This window comes from Oryzias melastigma, linkage group LG5, assembly GCF_002922805.2.
Source record: "Oryzias melastigma strain HK-1 linkage group LG5, ASM292280v2, whole genome shotgun sequence".
NCBI lineage: Eukaryota > Metazoa > Chordata > Actinopteri > Beloniformes > Adrianichthyidae > Oryzias > Oryzias melastigma.
In genome coordinates this window covers 14,695,523-14,714,254 of record NC_050516.1, presented here as the reverse complement: position 1 = coordinate 14,714,254, position 18,732 = coordinate 14,695,523, and the positions used below count along the sequence as shown (strand labels likewise).

At 39.3% G+C, this 18,732-nt stretch overlaps 1 protein-coding gene across 1 annotated transcript in view; it reads left to right on the top strand.

The window, feature by feature from the left end:
* LOC112145536 (receptor-type tyrosine-protein phosphatase gamma) overlaps positions 1 to 18,732 on the top strand; it is a 215,430-nt gene that overhangs the window by 130,079 nt on the left and 66,619 nt on the right. The window contains exons 3-4 of the mRNA XM_024270824.2: positions 7,846 to 8,028; positions 14,176 to 14,324. Coding sequence (XP_024126592.1) covers positions 7,846 to 8,028; positions 14,176 to 14,324 — 332 coding nt within the window. The remainder of the gene's footprint in view (positions 1 to 7,845; positions 8,029 to 14,175; positions 14,325 to 18,732) is intronic.

Sequence of the window (18,732 nt, the reverse complement as noted above, 5' to 3'; positions counted from 1 at the left end):
CATTGATCGCGTCTGGTTTTGACCGGAGGGCATGTTTTCTCAGCTCTTCTCCGATGGAGCGCCGTAATTGGCTGCTCTGAGTGACAAGCGTCGTCTCAAAGGAGCTAATGGGGGAGCCATTTTGAGCTGTTAACACAATTAGCTACTGCAGCAGACAGCTCGCTGGGTAAATGTTTTAACAGGCTGATTACAGATCACACACTCATGAATATTAATTAACAACTGATGACTTAGTCGTGTTAACGGCATGGAAGTATTTTCTATGGATTTGGGAGTGATTTGTCTGATTTTTGTGGATTCAGTTGGTTGTCGATTGAAATAGCAGACAGACACACTATGAAACAAGCATTTCTGTCTTCCTCCAAAAATCACACTTTGGACGAATCCTGCAATCAAGAAAAAATTGGGGGGACTCTGGGTAACCTTGTTATCTGTGGTTTATCCATGTATTGTCATTAATCCACTGCAGACAGTGTCTTCAATGCATAGAAAAGGTGAAGGATTGTTTCCCGATTGTGCGTTAAAGCTCCTGCTGCTGCTGCGGAAACATCAGACCCAAGATGGCACTTTCACTCAGACACAGCAGGGTGCAGGCGTGCTCATAAAAATCTGTCTTTACGGGTATATTTGTGGAGGATTATTGCTGGTTTGTCCTGGTCAAAGGCGGCTTGGAGCTCGTCACTCTCCTGAGGCTAAGAAGGAAGATGCAGACAGGGAGAGAGGCTCATAAAAGGGGCCGTGCCTTGAATATTTTTAAGATGGAAAGCAAAAAACTCTTTTAGACAATTCCTTTATATTTAACAAGTGTTTGTCCTGTTGGTTTCAAATACAGGAACCCCTAAAGTTCCACTCCAATCATCTTATGCTCTATCTTTAAAATGTTCCCAGTGGTCTTTTAATTCGGATTCTGCTCTTTTTACCCAAAATAAAAATAAATTTGTGTCATTGTCTAGGACAATGTTTTTGCTGAGAAATTCCCTTCTGGTCATGTTGTAGTGCAGCAGCAGGGAGGTCAACTCCTGATCGAAAGACTGTAGGTTCGATTCCCGCCTTGCCAGCCCGTGTATTGAAGTATGTGAATGTGACTGTAAAGACAAGTTGCAGGCATCAAAATGAAATGATATAAAATAAATAGTAAGAAGAATGGTATTTTAAATCCATAGTTTCTGCTTCACTATTTTTCTTTATTTCATTTTGATTTCTGGAAATTACCTTAGTCCTTTTAAAATGTTTCCTTTTTATTTTGCGTCATTTGCTTGGAATTGTGTTTTGGTTTCTAGAATTTTGTTTTGATTTCTAAGATGTATTTTTTTGTCCGTTATTGTTTTGCTGTCTTCATCATCATTGAGATCTTTTGTGTGTTTTTGTAATGAGTGATTTTTTTGGTGTGATTTACACTTTTGGACTTCAGGGCCACCGTATCTTCCAGACCCACATATTTAATTTAATTCAAAACAGACAGGATAAAAATTTTGTAGACTTTTCTGCTGTTTGATCTTAAATGATTCTTTAAGTTGAGAAATAAAAGAAAAAAGCTCTTGCACTGTAAAACTGCTTTATTGTTATAATTATCCTTGAATGACCCCCCCAAAAAATGATAGTCTTTGTTTGTTCATGTTGCCAGTTTTAGTTCTTAGAAAATCAGCTAAACTTGCATCTTTATGGCGTTTGATGAGCAATAGCAGAATGATGCAGTTCATGTGTATAAAGTGCAGCATTGACACAAGTTTGACCAAATAAAAAGTTGGAATTATTATGTGGATGGATGAAACATTTTAAACAGGCTAGACTCATTTAAGCAGCAAACCCAAAAACATATTGATCAAATGCTGATCTCAGCAGATCTCTGGGGAAGTGCCCAGAGGTCAAAGTGTTGACGATGAATTCAAACCCTTTTCCTGTTTCACATCTGAACACTTTGCAAATCTTCATGAACACAAAGAAAGGGATCTGTCTTTCTGTTGTCTTGCAGCTGGAAGTGAGGACGGTGGCTCCTTTCTTTTTTGCACTGATTCTATCAGGATTAGTGGGAAAATGGCAGAAATCAATGCTCCTGAGGAGGCCTGTAAGTCAGAGATGCTGGGATTTGAAGGGGAAGAACTAATCCAGTAAGGCAGGGTATTAACTGTAATCGCCAGACTCTTCACAGACCCTTCTCCTTCTCCTCCAAATCCTCACCTACCATCAAAAGGCACAACAAGTTGTACACAAGCTGTTCACTAGATAACCCAAGATAAACATGCAGCCTGCATGAGATGCTGAAGGTCATTAGCAACAGCTGCTTAACCTGAGGTGTTCCACAAACACAGGAAACGAAAAGGGAGGCCTCAACCTGAGGAGCAAAGGTCATGACAATGTCAGGTTTTATACAGATTTGTTCAAAAACAAGTAAAGAGAAGTATTCCAGAGCAAATGTCAGCATGTTTTCAAGAACATTTCAGAATATGCTCTTTTTTGAACATCGTATCTTTATCTAGAAACGATCTTATACCGAAAGTTCCCCATATCCATAATATGTTCTTTTTCTGGAAGCACACCTCTTAGCCAAAATCTATCTATGTGAATATGTGTTTTATCAGGCATTCTTTTTTTTAAAATAGTTTTTCATCCAGAAAATACTTTTATCCAAAATATACTGTATCAAAAATATGTTTTTTTTTTAATAAAAATACGTCATCCAGGATGATATATATCTACATTTTAGATTAATTCAGAATTTACTTTATCTAAAACATGATCTCAATTCTGGATGTTATTTTTTCATCTGGAATACATTCTGTATCCAGAATGTACTTTATTCAAAACAAGCTGCTTATTAAAAAACAAAAACAAAACTATTTTCCCAGAATGCTCTTCATCTAGAAAATTACTTTGTTCAAAATATTTATTGTTTTATAGGAAATGCTTTTCATCCAGAATTTGTTATAAATCCAGATTTTTTTTTTCTCTTTTTAGATTTGGAAAATCTAAAACAACTAATAAATAACAAATTAAGGCACCAAAAGGCAAGTTATTTTTTTTATTTAACCTTTATTTTGCCAGGAAATCCTATTGAGATCGGATCTCTTTTTTTAATTAAGACCTTTATGTATCCAGGAAGTTATAAAGTAATCAAGTGTTCAGCCTTTTCTTGAAAATTACAAATGCTGCTGCTGTACGTGCTAAGATGTGATTTTTGCTCATAACGTACTTCCTGTCCAATCTGGGCTCTTTTTAAAAAAAATGCTTTTACTCCGAATATATAATTGAGGCAGTATACTCTTGAACCAGAAAAACCTCTTTATCCAGAATGCTCCCAATTCAAATTGGGTCAGCTCTTTATCCAGAACCTGCTCATTATTTGAAAAAGGTATGGGCATACAGATGTAGCTGAAAGTAGCAGTTCAAACATACTCTTGGAAGGTGGTGCTGGCATAAGCAAAAAAAAAAAAAAAGTTCTCACAAAGACTATGTTGTGACCTCCTTTGGACTGTCAGTTCCCGTTGAAAGAGCTGAACCTCACCTATTTTGTTTTGTCACATCAAAACCCATCACATGAAAAGTGGAGATTCCACATAGAGCAGTCCAGTTGCCACTGATTTCTTCAGCACTCTTTGGAATATGATGAAGGTTGGTTCTACTTGGTTCAGGTCTCTGCTTCACTGTCACTCTCTTCCAGGCTGATGCTTTTAGCAGGATTGAGCTATATTAAGGCACTAACTAATTGCTCCACATTTTCCCTTTCCGTGCATTTGCTTGCCGTCTGGATCTTTAGGTAATGCTAGCCTCATGCGAGAGCCAGACCAGCTCGATCAATAACCCCACGGGCAAGGACGGGATATAGGATGAAGACAGGAGAAGAGGATGCGGCCTAATTCAATGAAATAGACATTACCTGAAGCTTGCAACGCGCCAAGTCATGAGAAATCATAGACAAATTAATTTTAGAAGCCAAGAGCTCAAGATTGCTTTCAATTAAAGGACGAGCTGAGTGGGTGTGATGGCAGAGGTTCATTCAAACTGTCTTTTCATCCCTTTTGGTTCTTGCCGTAGTCAGTGGTGCAGATGGAGTCAGTTTTAACACAGGGTTGGTGCTGACTTTCAGTCAACTGAGAAGAAAAACAGGTTGAATGGTGCTACCGGTAGTGACTGGCTGTTTGGATGTGATCCTGTTATGTCCTCCCCATCTGAACCTGCTTTATGCAACTCCCTTACCCCTGATTCTTTGTTTAGAGAGGTACAAATAAATGTAAATGGAAGTGTTACTTACATTTGCAGTTTGTTAAATATTTCATAGTAGCTATGTAAATTGTACGTTTGCATTAAAGAAGATACAATAATTAAGCTTCAACTCGGTCCAGTGTCATGGAGAATGAGGTCCTTTCTATGCATGTTCCTTTTCTTTACCTATTGAAATAGTACTCTATTCAACTCTTCTACTTCTTGATCCTCATCTGAAAAGTACCTGACCCCTTAACTGTTGAATGCATTTCCAACTATGAGAGAGAAAGAAAAAAAAAATCACGTATGTCTTTTATTTCAAGTAAATGCTGAATTGAAGTGCCATATATTACTGTCACAAACGGGGAGACAGCTGGTTCGAAGTGCAGCAGGTTTATTAGTTCAGACAGGATCTAAGCACAGCTATAAGTCCACAAAGTTCAGGTTCAGACAAGTAGAGGTCAATCACGAGCATGGGATCATCCAAGAAGAGAGTAGGGTAGTCAGAGTCCAGGCGAGGGTCAGGACAGGCAATCAGAAAGTAACAGAAACAGAAGATCAGGTCCAGATAGAAACGCTCGGAATGCAGGCAGAGGGACACAAACGATACTTCACACAGAGCACGACTTAAGTAACAGGCGGTTGATTATCAGATGAGAGTCAGCTGAGTGGCGTCTAAGGGGAGTGTGCACTGGGGCAGCTGGGAGATGTAGTGTGTTCAATACTCTGGAGATGGCTCCCGCCAGTGGCCAAAGGGTCCAACAGAACTCTGAGTCTCACTTTGTTTGCATAGTTTGGCCAGGGTGCAACATAAACTCAAGTGCAACTTATATGTGATCGTTAAAAATAAAAAGTGTCATATATTTGTTATTTTCCAACAATCAACTGAAAGAGGACATATAGGTATGTGTAATAGTATGTGATACTGATGGCAATGTAGAAGAAGCGTTTGATCGGTGGGTGGAGTCCAAAGCAAACATGGAGGACGCATTACGCATGAATCACGCTCGGTTTGATCTCAGCATTACGCTCGGCTTGGCTGAGTTGTTCAGAATTGTTCTCACAAAAGAGAAACTTCTCCTTTTGACTGCTTCCACGTATACTCCAGAGCAAAATATACTCTGAAAAACACAATCATTTTGGTGACAAAGTGGTTTGACGTATAAATGAATCAATAGACATCAAGGTTCAACATGATTTCACTGCTTTGGTTTCGAATGGAGACTTTTTGAGGACTTTTGCTCCATTTTTGTTATAGTATTCAATAACTGTTTCTCTAATGTCTGCAGAATATTAAAAGTTTTGTTGAAATATACATAAAAATTTGTTCCAAAAACGAATTGTAAAATGTAAAATGATTTGACTGGAGATTGCCCTGCAATGCACTGACGACCTGTTCAGGGTTTACCCAATCTCACATTAGCTGGGACAGCCTTCAGCAACCTTGTGACCTTGAACAGAATTCAGCGGGTTCTGACAATTGGATTAATGGATGATCTGGGGATCAATGCCTTTAGGTTTAGTCATCTTGAGTTGTTTAAAAAAACGCCCCTTAAGTGATTGAGATTTGATTTTTCCCTTGCAAATAACAATACATTCTAAAGTAAAACAATGATTGTCCCCTGTCCTCTCTGAAAATATGTTATGCAGTAAAAGTATGATCAAGTTTTGAACAGTCCTCCTACTTTTCCTTGCTAATGGATTTTCCTAAACAATTTCTGTTGTGAAGTAATAAAACAACTGAAATCTATACCATAGATCTGAGATCTATGAAATCTATTTTGATTATAGTTTGTGGAGTCTGATGATCAGAATTTATTCTTTTCTCCCTGAAAGACAGAGAGGTACAAGATACACGATAAGAAGAGATGCAGACATCAAAGGTTTGAGGCAAATGATAAAAGTATGAGAAATGAGGTGTTTTATTCCAGTACATGGTGTAAAACTGAAATAGCTAATATGCTAGCTTGTTAAAACCATGACCGCTAAAGTGCTTCTTCTTTTTTTTTTACGAAGAGGAGGAACTGAACTTGTAGGTTCTCAGTTAAAATCACTTTTGACTCACAAATCACTAAACCCCAATGGACCTAAAAACTTTGCATCGTAATAGTGCTCCTGCAGGCTGCTGTTAAGTCTCTCTAATTAAATCCATTCAAAAATTTCCTCTGAAGATGCCGTTCCATCACCTCTCCAGAGTTTAATAAAGCCTCAGTTCTCTTAAATACGCTTCACTGCTTTGATTTCCTCTGAGAATTGCTTTGTCCTGATGTGGATCAAAGATCTGACTTGTGTTAGTCAGGGGAACAACTTCACCAAGATGCAAGTAAAACAGAATACTGAAATAGCGTCATTAGGCCTATGGCATCAACATTCACTGAACCAACTATTCTTTAAGATTCTTAAATTCAAAAATGTATTCTGAAGTAGGTTGGGTACAGTGATCGTAGGTTACTCTGGCCAATTCCAAAGTTATCCAATTTGATTGGAAAATCTGAGTCTTGATGATCTTTTGGTTCCACTCATGGGTTCACCCACTTGCCAATCAAGAATAGCTCCTAAGACCTTAGTCATAAGTGTCCTTACGGTTGGATATGGGCTGTCGGCAGGCAAAATATGGGCAAACCTCTATGAGACATGCAGGTCAAGGTCAAGGATCATCCGGTGATCCCGAAAAAGTTCATGTACAATTGTTTTCCTTTGGGTGTGCTGCGGGTAACAGGTTGTGGTGATAACTTAGAAAACACAAAAGTGTAAGTAAGAGTAAGTGTAAGTAGGTGAGACACAGGTGTGCCATATGCATTTTTCTTTTTTACAACCCCCCCAACCCAGTCCAAGGGTCCTGGTGCTGTTCAAGTTACTTGGCTTCAGTTTGACAGTTAGAACTTAGGAAATTGGAATTTAAGAAATTCAGACAATACATTTAAAACTTAGACAATAGTGATCTATTATATGATTGCTCATAATCAAACCCATGATCAATAAAGGCACACTGGGTTGAGTTCAAACATTTTAAAACCCAGAATTTATCCCCAAGGTACAAAGTAAAAATTAAAATGTAGCTTTTTGTCTGGAAGTCGGTACCAATTTGCCATGGCAGATAATTGCATAAAAGGGTCTTTGGTTCTCTTGAAGCAATTCTGATCCAAATTCTTGGCATAATGTTCTTAACATAGACGCTCATCCTGGTTTCCTTTGGTTTGAGTGGGATAAATACAGCAAAGGATGAGTCATTAGCAGCATTTACACAGCGCTGACTGCTCTTGTTGACCACTTGAAGCTCTTCTATGTTGAAAGCTACGTTTGTGCAGCACTTTTTTCTGTAAAAAGCTTCTTCTGTCTTCTCCCCCATGGATTGAGACATTAGAGGAAGTGTTTATAAAATATTCTGCAAAATAATTTACAGAAGCTCCATAAGTTATCATTTAGAATTAAAACAAATGCATGTTTTATCGTCTGGTATGAGGATGAGAAAAGGAAGAGAAACAAATATTTGTTTTAAGTGAAAAAAAATAAATAAATAAATAAATAAAATCAAAGAATAAAGTGATCTTAATGTCCAGAGGCAGAATGAGGAAAGAGCAGTTGCTTCAATATTAGCCCATCTGTTTCCAGTTGGTAAGGTTGCCTCTTCCTTTTCTTCCACAGGTATCTACGGGCCAGATGAGGGCTGGGTGTCCGCCTTCCCTGAATGTAGAGAGAAAAACCAGTCACCAATCAACATCGTGGACAAAGACGCCAAAGTTTCCACGGAATATCAGGAACTGATCCTGGAAGGTTTTGATACCAAATCCTCCAATAAGACAACCATGAAGAACACTGGGAAAACTGGTAATGAGGACACAGACATTAAACTTCCTTTTTTCTTTGTTTGTTATCACACAACAGACATTGAGAATGTCAGAACATTATAGCCATAGGTGAAAATGTTTAGCTGCCGTTGCCCAATTTGTTTAGAAAGACAGACAATGTTGCCAGATTGCAGTTTCTTGCAGAAATTGGGTGGATATTTATTCAAATTGGGCTGTTTTTTGCCCAATCTTGCATGGTGACAGATGGACGGTGTGTTTGCATTAACTCCACAAGTAAATTCAAGCTCTTTACTGTACTTATTGAAGAAAAACTGCAACAAACTATTCACCTTATACTTCACCTTGGTATCGATTGATTAGATTGATACGACAACCCCGCCGCTTTCACTGAAAAACTTGCATTCGCCCATAATTCCACTCACACAGTGGCATTATGGGATATGTGACAAAGATAGTAGTCATCATACTTGCCTCATTTCATTCTATAACCTGATCATTGCTTTATAATCCATGTGTTTACTGTCACATTGAGTGAAATACTAAAACCGTAAATAAAACTAAGGAACTAAAGAAAAGATTCCAAACACAGTAAATGATTTGTTGAATAAAAAAAAAAAAAAATCAACAGAGCAACCAGCGACTCAGTACCCTCTTCTCTGAACTAAATCACCAGCACCCCCGCAGACCATTAACCAACCCCACCTTTGTTTAAGATCTCCTGAGCTCTGGTGGGACATAGGAATGAGGTGAGAATACACTGACATTGTGTGAAGCAGAATAAAATTCTGAAATCATTTATATCTATTGGACTATCAAAAATAAAAGTTCAAGTTAGACTTTTGCTAGAAGACTGTTTGTTGAAACAGAACCACACAGTCTTTGTAAACTAGTTGTTTGATACTAACTGTATAATCCAACAGCAATGTGGATTCTCCTTCAGTAGAACTTCCTTCAGCAGAACTCTCTGGTGCTTTCTGTCTGATGTTCTTAGGGTCTCTTGTGGTTCTGAAGGAACACACAGGTCTCTGCAGCTCTCTGAAGGTCCACCACAGTATTTAACTCAGACTGAGGTTAGGACTTTTACTGGATCTTTGCAGCTCAGTTAGTCTTCTGCTGCAGTTCTTGGACCGTGGTTCTGTTGATGACCCAGTTTGAGCTTCAGATGAACAAAGATGGACTTGTAGTTTGATTACAAAGTGAGATTGTTGCTCAGTCCTCTTTTTGTCTCTCATGTTCTGACGTTTGTTCAGCTTCATCTCGGTGCAGCTCAGAGGTTTTCTTCTTGTTTTGTTCTTCAGTTGTCTTTTAACTGCAGAGCAGCAATCATCTACGTCTATAGAGCCAACTAATTATGATTATCAATTTGTTTATTTAATTAGCCGCAAATATTAAACGATCAGATGAAATCTGTTAAAGGCGAGGATTTGGAGCCTTGCATGTTAATCAGCTGTTGCAGGAAATGCATGAATTATGCAGTTGCTCACTGGGGCAGCGTCGGCTCAGAACAGCCCTGAGCGGAAGCATTGACGGAAAGCTGCCGTTGGTGAGCTCCTGCATGCAGTCATGACGCTGCAGAAAAGGATTTGTTCCTGTTCAGTGTGAAGGGGAACTATGCATTGGGATTCATGATTGCAGGAAATCTAACTATTTTATTATCAACAAAAGTGATCAGTTAAGCTCTCATCTTTCTGGGGAAAGTCGGGGAAAAAGTTTATGTTTATAAAGTCATTCAAAATGTTGAAAGTAATGAACCACGTTTCACTCTGGCTGTTTACTGTCATCATGATTCCGATTATGTCTGTTTCGCTGTTACTTTTGATAGTGTCGTTCTCAGTCAACCTGAGACATTCCAACAGTCCCAGCTGGTTCTTCCAGTTGGGGGATGTTGCCACCAGTAAATTATTAATGAATCTCTGTGTATTTTCACATACATGATGACATTGGATATCAGCAATAGTCCAATATTGTGGATCCTCACCCGCCACTCTGGCAAAGATGAAGGCTTGGAGCAGTGTGTCTCCGTCCACCAATGACTCCCCAGAGGTGCAGTGAACAAGATTGTGATGAAGGCCTTCTGCACAGGAGCAGACTCCTGAACAGAAACACAGCAGTGACATACAACTAGTGCTCAGTGCTCTGCAGCAACACAAAATATTCACCTCTACACCACTTTTTTAGTTTCAATATTAACCTGAAATACATTATAAAACACTGAAATTTCACACTATTTAAGACCTGGCATCCTCATGCATTTACATCACATTTTGAATCATTTTATCCAGTAGTTAATTCTGCCTGGGACAGGCTAACAACCTGCTCAGGTTTTACCCCACCTTCACCCGACAGTTGCCAGGGTAGGTCCTGGCAGCCCTGTGACCCTGTAATGGATAAAGCAGATCAAGAAAATGGATGGATGGATAGTTAATTCAAGCGGTATGTATTGGCAGTAAAAAAAAAAAAAAAGAAACTGTGAATAAGTAGCTGTTAAAAAAGCCACATAGCATAAGAAATCTCTGCAAGTGACATTAATTTGTCCACTAGTCTGACATTATAAATCATTTGAATCCTTTGAAGACTTTTGTTCCATAAACTAATCCTACAAATTTTTTTGTTTGACTTTTAATTATCACTCTGATTGTACCTCTAACCCTAGCAGTGCTATTGAAAAATAATAAATATTCATTTTTTTTTAACAAACACAGGTATTTTTAGAGATGATACCTGAAAATTTTAAGTAAGAAAGTTTACTTTATGTTGCTAATATGAATAGTCTGAGTCAGCTGGAACTTTGGGTGAGCGGCCGTCCTGGAACAGGTTCAAATAACTGGCGATGTTTATGAATGCAGCTAAAAATGCAGTCTTTGAAAACAGAAAGCTGCATGTGGGAATTCAGACGACTTTTACACTTGAAAGAAGAGAATGAGACGAGCAGCCATCAGAGGTTTTCCACCTCTGTGTCTGGGATGAAGGTCGATTTATCTCCAAAAAGGGGGAGAACTTTTGAAAAACTGTCTTCACAAATATTATATCTGGCCCCCTGGACCCCTCGCCCTCCACCTCTGACCTGATGCTGCTGTAGCAGAAAGAGCCGATGCTGAGTCGGCTAAGAAAGAACCAGAACTAAAGACAATAACTTCATTATTCATGAGGCTCGAACAGTTAAAGGTGGTTCAGGCGGCGTGGGACATCATTTTACTCATGCATGAGCCCCCGCAGGCCTCAGCCCTCCCCACCTCCCTCTGAGAAAGCTTAGTTTGACTTTACACAGCAGTCCAACTCTCATCATCAACACAGGATTATGGAGATGAGCTGTTGTTTTGAAAAGAGGTTTGTTTTCTACATTTAATGCCTGACAACGAGGCAGCACTGCACGCGTGCAAACCAGAGAGCAGGCTGCCGTAAAACATCATGACTGCATAAACAGCCTTTAACCTCTGAGCCCTCTCTAAGGCAGACATTTCTCTGAGAAAGTCAGGAGGAAGATGTTCCAAACTGCAACATGCATTTTCTGTTGACACCAAATGTGCCTTTTTTGCTGCAGTTTTGTCACTTCGAAGCAGAATTCTTCTGCTTAATGTAGAGACCAATGACCCTTTAATGGTAGTAGAGCCTGAGGAGGGTTTAATGATGTAGTCTCTGGTTTGTGTCCAATAGTTTCAGGGTCATTTTAATTAAAAAAAAAAAAAAAAAAAGCTAATCAGCGTTACAGTTGCTGCACATTTCTTATCAGAGAGCAGGCGTGAGATGTTGTAATGTTCAACAGTCCTGCACAGCTAAACTCTTACCAAGCTTATTTGACTGGTTTCTAGTCAAAATTACTTTCCATACTGGATGAGCCTGCCCTCATTTCCCATGATCCTTGTGCTTACATTCTCTTTCGCTAGCTTACAGCCCCTCACAACCCCAACCAATCATTATTCGTGCAATAAGCATGGTGAGCAATAATGGAGAAATCCAGCCGTACAATTCTGAGCCAGAGGCCAGCTCAGACGAGGAAAACGAAGACATAAATGGATCTATTTGATTACAAGTGGATGTGTCACAAAATGGGCAGAGCTGGTTCCACTTGCAGCAGGTTTACTGGATAGAGAAAGGCGGACAGGAGCAAGGCTAAGCTAAACGTCCACATAGCTAAATCAGAGTGATAATCCAGACAAAAGGTTGGGGAAGGCATGAAAGAGGCAGAGCCAGGTACAAAACAGGATCAGGTTACAGGCGATCAGGTCAGAGATAAATCCTCAGTATACAGACAGAAAGGCTCAAGCAATATTTCGCACTGAGTGTGGTCTGAACAGTGCTTAAATGTCCTGTGGCTGATGAGAGTCAGATGTAAAGACATCCAGACTATGTGCTGGGGCTGATGGGAAACTGAGTGAAGTCAGTACTTAGGAGATGGCTCCCTCCTGACAACAGATTTACAGTATTCTCACACAAGTATTTCACATGATCCTTTTCATGTTTTCTTATTGTTGTACTTAAGTTCAAGTATCATAACTGACCATGTTAAAACAGAAACACCAGAAATACACAATTTTCATTGGAGTGGGTCTCTGAAGCATTTCTTGTTCTATTGTCTATTTGGTTCTTCACTGTATATAAAATCCATCTTTCTATTTCAAAAGTGTCCTTCAGGGACATAAATAACTTACAGTATTATTATATATTTAAGGCATATATTGAAATCTGACAGGTTTTAACTTTTGTCCTGATTTGATCCAGAGCTCATTTCCTATGATTGTCCTTTTGGTTTTTCTAGCCGTGAAAGCTCACTTGAACTATGCTTTTGACCAAACAAGTGAACTTTGGTCTTCTGGATCAAACCAAACCAGATGAAAGAAGGGTGTTTTTTGCACTTATAGTCTTTACTCCTACATTATCCCCTCCCCTTTCAATTATAGTCTGTGAAACAGATATGTTTATTGCATTCATTTCATAAGACTATACCAGGAATGGAAAACTTTTTCACTCGTGGAAAAGGGTTCTAAAATTTGACAGAAGGGTCGGACCAGCTTCAGATGTGTGGCATGTTTAGGTAATCTACCTTATAAGAGAAAGAAATAACATGGAATCTAGATAAAAAAAGTGTTTTTTTTTTTTTAAATAAACAGATTTATTTTAAAACAGCAGAACATTGTAGTGTTCTTATTACCAAACTGTGGCGTTTGTTCTCATTTTGTGCCAATTACGCTAAGAGGTTGATGTCCCTCTAGGGAAAAGGCAAATGTAGATGAAGGCTATGTTCATGTGGTGTTTGATTGATTGGAAAAATGACTGACTCAGAATAACACATGAATGTCAGAAAAACAACAAATCCTCCAACAGCACTTGAATGCAAAGGTCAATATATGTGTCACCATCTATGGGGATACACCAGAATTACAGGGAAAATAAAACATTAACAAGAGTTATCAAAGTAATTTTTTTCAGTTTGGCAGGCCAGATTAAGTAGTTGACCGGCCGTATATAGGACCATACATTCTCAGTAAAATATGACCAGAAAATAGTACCAAAACCCATGTAATGTAACCTGTAAGTCATTTATATAGGCTGATCCTAAAATACAGATTACTTTGATAGGTCATGAGTGTTTCCAAATCCTTCCACCCTCTAGTAAAAAACCAAGATAAGATTCAACTGTGCATTGTGTTTTCTCAGCACTAAGTTCACTCTTTTTTGTCTCCCAAAGTAATGATTTATGTCTGCAGTCTCCTCAAAGAAGGACTGAAATGATGAGGCTCTCCTCCCTCCCAATCCATAAATGTGACGGGGAGGGGGCACTGCCCTGCTCAGTGAAACATGGGAAGAGCATTTGAGTTTGAAAGAGTCCATCTTAATTGTCACTATTTTTAATCACAATGTGACAGAATAACAAAGGACCCTGCAAGGGCAATTTTCAGCTGTTGAAGAGAGCAATTTTCTCAGCAAATTAGAGCCTCGTTCAAGAGCTCACCTTGATAAAAAATGACACAGATGGACTGAGAGAGCGTGTACCTTCATACGGGCTTTTGTCTGTTCAAGACAAAAAAAAAGAAAAAGCTGTGTTTTCATGTGCCAGGGGAAGACTGAAGCTTCTCAGTTTTGCAGGAATAATTCAGATAAAGCGATGCTTAGTGATGTGTGGCCAATCATGCGTGCTCATTCTCTGTTCTTTTCTTCTTTGTTCCAGTGGCCATAACGCTGAAGGATGAGTACTTTGTTCAGGGCGGGGGCCTGCCGGGGAGATTCAAGGCTGAAAAACTGGAGTTTCACTGGGGTCCGGTCAACGGTTCGGATGGATCTGAACACAGCGTTGATGGTCGCCGCTTCCCTGTAGAGGTAAGATGAGAGTCTGAGCCGGCGCTCACCTTCACCAAGCTGTTTTCAGAGTGAAAACGGAATTTAGGCCTCTTCCTCTTCACCCCTCCTCCTCTTCCTATTCTTGCATGGTCGCCATGACATCAAAGGACACCTTGAAAGCATCTCAGCGATGCTACCAGCCTGACTTCATGCAAAATACGAGGGTGTAGTTAAGCATAAGTAATGGGACTTCTATAAATAAATAATTAACCTCATACTCAAAGGTTAAGTTGGCGGCTCTAGCACTGAAAAACGTGTATTTAAATATTTTTGCTGGAACTGAATCTAGATAAGGGATTGTTTTGACTCTTAATTACTGTCAGAATATTTTTTCTTAAATTAGGATTTATATATACCTTAAAATCATCAAGTGCACTTTCAACATTTTATTAAACATTTTCCTTGGTCTATTAAGAAGACTTACATGATTTTTAGGTCTGATTCCCTCTAGCTGGTTTGATCATCACCAGAGTTTGTCTCCAAGGGCACAGCTGGCCTAGAGTGTAATTGGTGCAGAGACATTTTAATGGTGTTTAGAGGTTGTTGGGGGCCATAGTAGCAAATAACATATGGCAACTTCCAGCTGGGGATGATGGGAAATCTAGTAATGAGTCAAATAGCTAAAAGGTCTCTCTTCATAGCTCTATTTTGTCAGAATTGTGAACTTTAGTTTGGGTTTTGTCAGTTGTTATGATTTCTGGTCACATCCTGTTTTGAATTGTCCCTCAGTCACACCAGTTTCAGGTTCATTACCTACAGGTGTCTGGCTACAGAAGTCTTCACTTTTTTCTAGACTTGTTTTTGTTTCAATACTACAGCTCCCCACCTCTCAGGTGTTTTGGGCATCTGGGATCTTCCCTTTTGGGGAGGGGTACTGTAAGGATTCTGTGCTTTACGTTGGTTTTTCAGTTGTGTTCTTGGCTTGGTAATGTTTTGGGTTGTTCCTCTATAGTCACTCCTGGTTCATCTTGATCATCCACAGCTGTTGTATTCTCAGCGTTGTGAACTTATGTCCGTTCTGTTCTGTTTTGAATTGTCCCTCGGTCACACCAGTTTCAGGTTCATGATCCACATCCGCCAGATCCAAACTACCCTAAAGCTGTGATTCAGTAAAATCAGATGATTTTACAGTTTTTTTTTTTTTTTTTTTTGCAAGAGAACCTGTAGATTCATGGCAAAGCTGCTGCTCCACCAATGTGTGCACGGATACACACACATGGGTGTGAAAGATAAAGAGTTTGTGTATTTCCATTTATGTGCAGCTGTCTGTCTCCTGACAACTGAAATGTCACCATCTTTCTCTTTGGACCACCAAAGAGCAGCGTGTGCTTTCCTGCAGACCGACAAACACACGAATATCATGAATATGTATCTCCTGACATTTGGATGTGCCGGCTGGCAGTTCCCTCTCAGATTCAGATCTCCTTCTCTTGTGCTGTAAGGTTGCATGAAGGTGTGTTTGTGTGGGAGCTGGAGTCTCTGAAATGACGTTCTATGCAGAGTTTTTGCTGACTTTATTTTATTGTAAAGAATTCAGAGATTGTGCTGAAAACACAAAAAAATCCCAGTGTGGATGCAGGAGTTCTACTTTCAGGCTGCAGTCAGAGGTGATTTAGCAGAGAGACTTTGACAAAGAAAAGTTTCTGTGTTGCATTTTTATGAAGTTGTGCTTCCTCATCTCCTGCACGCACAGAGCAGCGTGAGCTGCTTAGAGGAGATGATGCATGGGACGTTTCTGCAAATGAAAATCACAGTCTCGTGTTACGAAGCCCGGAGAGTTGAAGCAGAACAATGAATCACTCCAAAAGCCCATTTCAAATGGTTTTTCATTGAATATATATATTTATGTATTAAAAAAATATTTAAATTTCTCACCCACACAATCCTGTCCTCACTGGAAACCCAGATATTTTCCTTCCTTTCTTCAAAAATCAATCAGGTTTTTCTAAAGCGGCATGAACCTGCAAATGTAAATATTGTATGTCAGTGGTGGATTTTATTCATTTAAATAGATTATTTATCATAATGTGTATGTACATTTCTGACTAACTCCTTCTAACTTTCTTTATTTGGCATTTTTACAGTTAATTTGATGTGTTTTTGGTGTTTGTTGTGAGCAAACCTACATTTTGCCCAGTGACTATAGTTAAAATTAGCGTTGCAGCTAACACTGGCACATTAAATAGTTTGATTTTTCTCCTATCCTTCATCTCAGAACACAAAATTAATTGGTCATATTTGGTCATCTTTAGTATTCTTGATTTATATTTCTGCAAAGTCTACATTTGAAGCAATATTTGACAATATCAGATCTGAAAGCCGATTATCAGTTTGGAAAAAGACTTCACCTACTTTGAATAGTTTCTAGTGATTTTATGCTGGACAAAAAACATTTGTTAGAAGAAGTGACCTGTGATTCCCTGTCCGGTGTGCAGCAGAGGACTGAGAGCAGCAGCAAATGCAGCTGTGTGAATGTGGAATCTGCAAGGCCATAATTTGACTTCTGTTGCACCCTCCACTCATCTTTATTGCCTGCCTGCTGCAGGGCACAATGTTATCTCTGCAGGGGCAGCTCGGAAAACGAATATGCCGACACAAACACACATGGACAGAACAAACCGTGAGCTCTAACCAACACCCAAAATATGCTAACTGCTTTAAACCTTAAAACGGCTGAAACACAATTGGGATTTTTCCAGCTTTGCTAATGTTTTTAGAAACACTTGCTTGCTGATACAGATAACACAAATCGGATATTTAAAATTTAGTGTGTCTTTCCTGAAGACATTACCCTCCTCCCATCAATGTTCTAACAAACAGTCTTTTTCGTGGTCATTCTGGAAGTTCAGTTTGAGCAGATCTTTGGAGGATTTTTCTGAAGAAATATTTAGATACTGATTGTGTGCAGATAATACCCAGTATCCCTCTCTTCTCTCTTTGTGACTTTGAGATCTCTGCACAAGAATTCCAATGTACTTCAATGTACGTTGATGCATGCATGGCAAATAAAAAACTTTGAACCATTTAAAATGCATTTTAGACAGTATTTTGCAGTCATCCTCATCTGGGGTAGTTATGACATCACAAAAACGGATCGACAAATGTTTTTAAAGCTCGAACATGATGTCCACGGCTGGCAAAAAATGACCCCAAAATAACTTCTATTCTTGCTCCGTATGAACATTTCATGTTTGTTCTTTTGTTTCTGTTCTGTAAAGCATCTTTTCCTCTAAAATTATTGTCATGTTTTTGAAACCTCTGCTTCCAGCCTTTTGACAGTTTCAATAGACCTTTTCAGGTGCTTTTTCATCCATCCAGCCTGTGCCCCCCCTCACCCCCTCCACCTTCTCCACCTCTCCCCATTCCATGCTGGGATGTCACAGAGCAGAAAATGTGCATGTCCTGCAGCGTAATGGATGTCTTTTTTCACACTGGAAGGTCAGTCCAGCTGTTCAGGGCTCACAGAGTCCGAGTGACCCCTCTCACCATGACAGCATGGGGGCGCTGTGGCTGCTGCATTCTTCTTTGTCATCTGATTGTTGTGTTTTGTGTGCACGCGTGTACCTGCTCTCACAGGTTCTTGCTCTCTGTTAAACCTCTGTCTAAAAGGCAGACGCTAAAGGTTGGATGCTGAGGGTTTTTTTGGGGTCTTTTTTTTTGCCAATACCAGACAATACAAAAACACAGAAGCAGACTCTTTTCCTTGTAATCTTTGAGCATCAGAAAACAACAGCATTGCGATCTGACAGACGTCCGTCACTTGCACTGATTCTGGTTCTTCTCCTCTGATCTGATGATGCTGGAACACAAAGTCGGGCTCCGAACGCACGTCAGCTTCCTGTAAGAGGGTCCAGCAGAAATTAAAACACCCATCAGCTGTGATCACAATGTGTAACCATGGCAACCAGGTTTCTGCCGGTTTAGGTGCACTCAGGAACCCTCGGTACTTGAAGCCCACGTCTACGTGGAGCAGATAGATAATCTGATTTCGCCTTTATGTCAGACTTAGTTTAGAAGAATCAGTCACAGATGTAGACAGCACAGAGAGGCTGCTTTCCCGGATGCTTTGTTTATTATTTTTTTTCCCCATGTGTCGGGAACAGAGGTGGGGGGGGGGAAATTGCTCTTGCTCATTTTATATAATCAAGCGATGACTTTCCAGTAGAAATAAAATATTGGCTCAAGAGGAAAATATAACTGAAATAAAACTTGCGTAGCATTAATTTTATTATGTTTTACAGGAAAATTATTGCATTTTCAAACATTAAAGTAAGATCTGAATAGAAATAAACTTTGTTTACAACCTTTATAGCATCAATGCAGTTGCTCCTTATGTTAATAATGAATCTAAGACCAAATAATAATAATAATAATTCATTTTATTTGA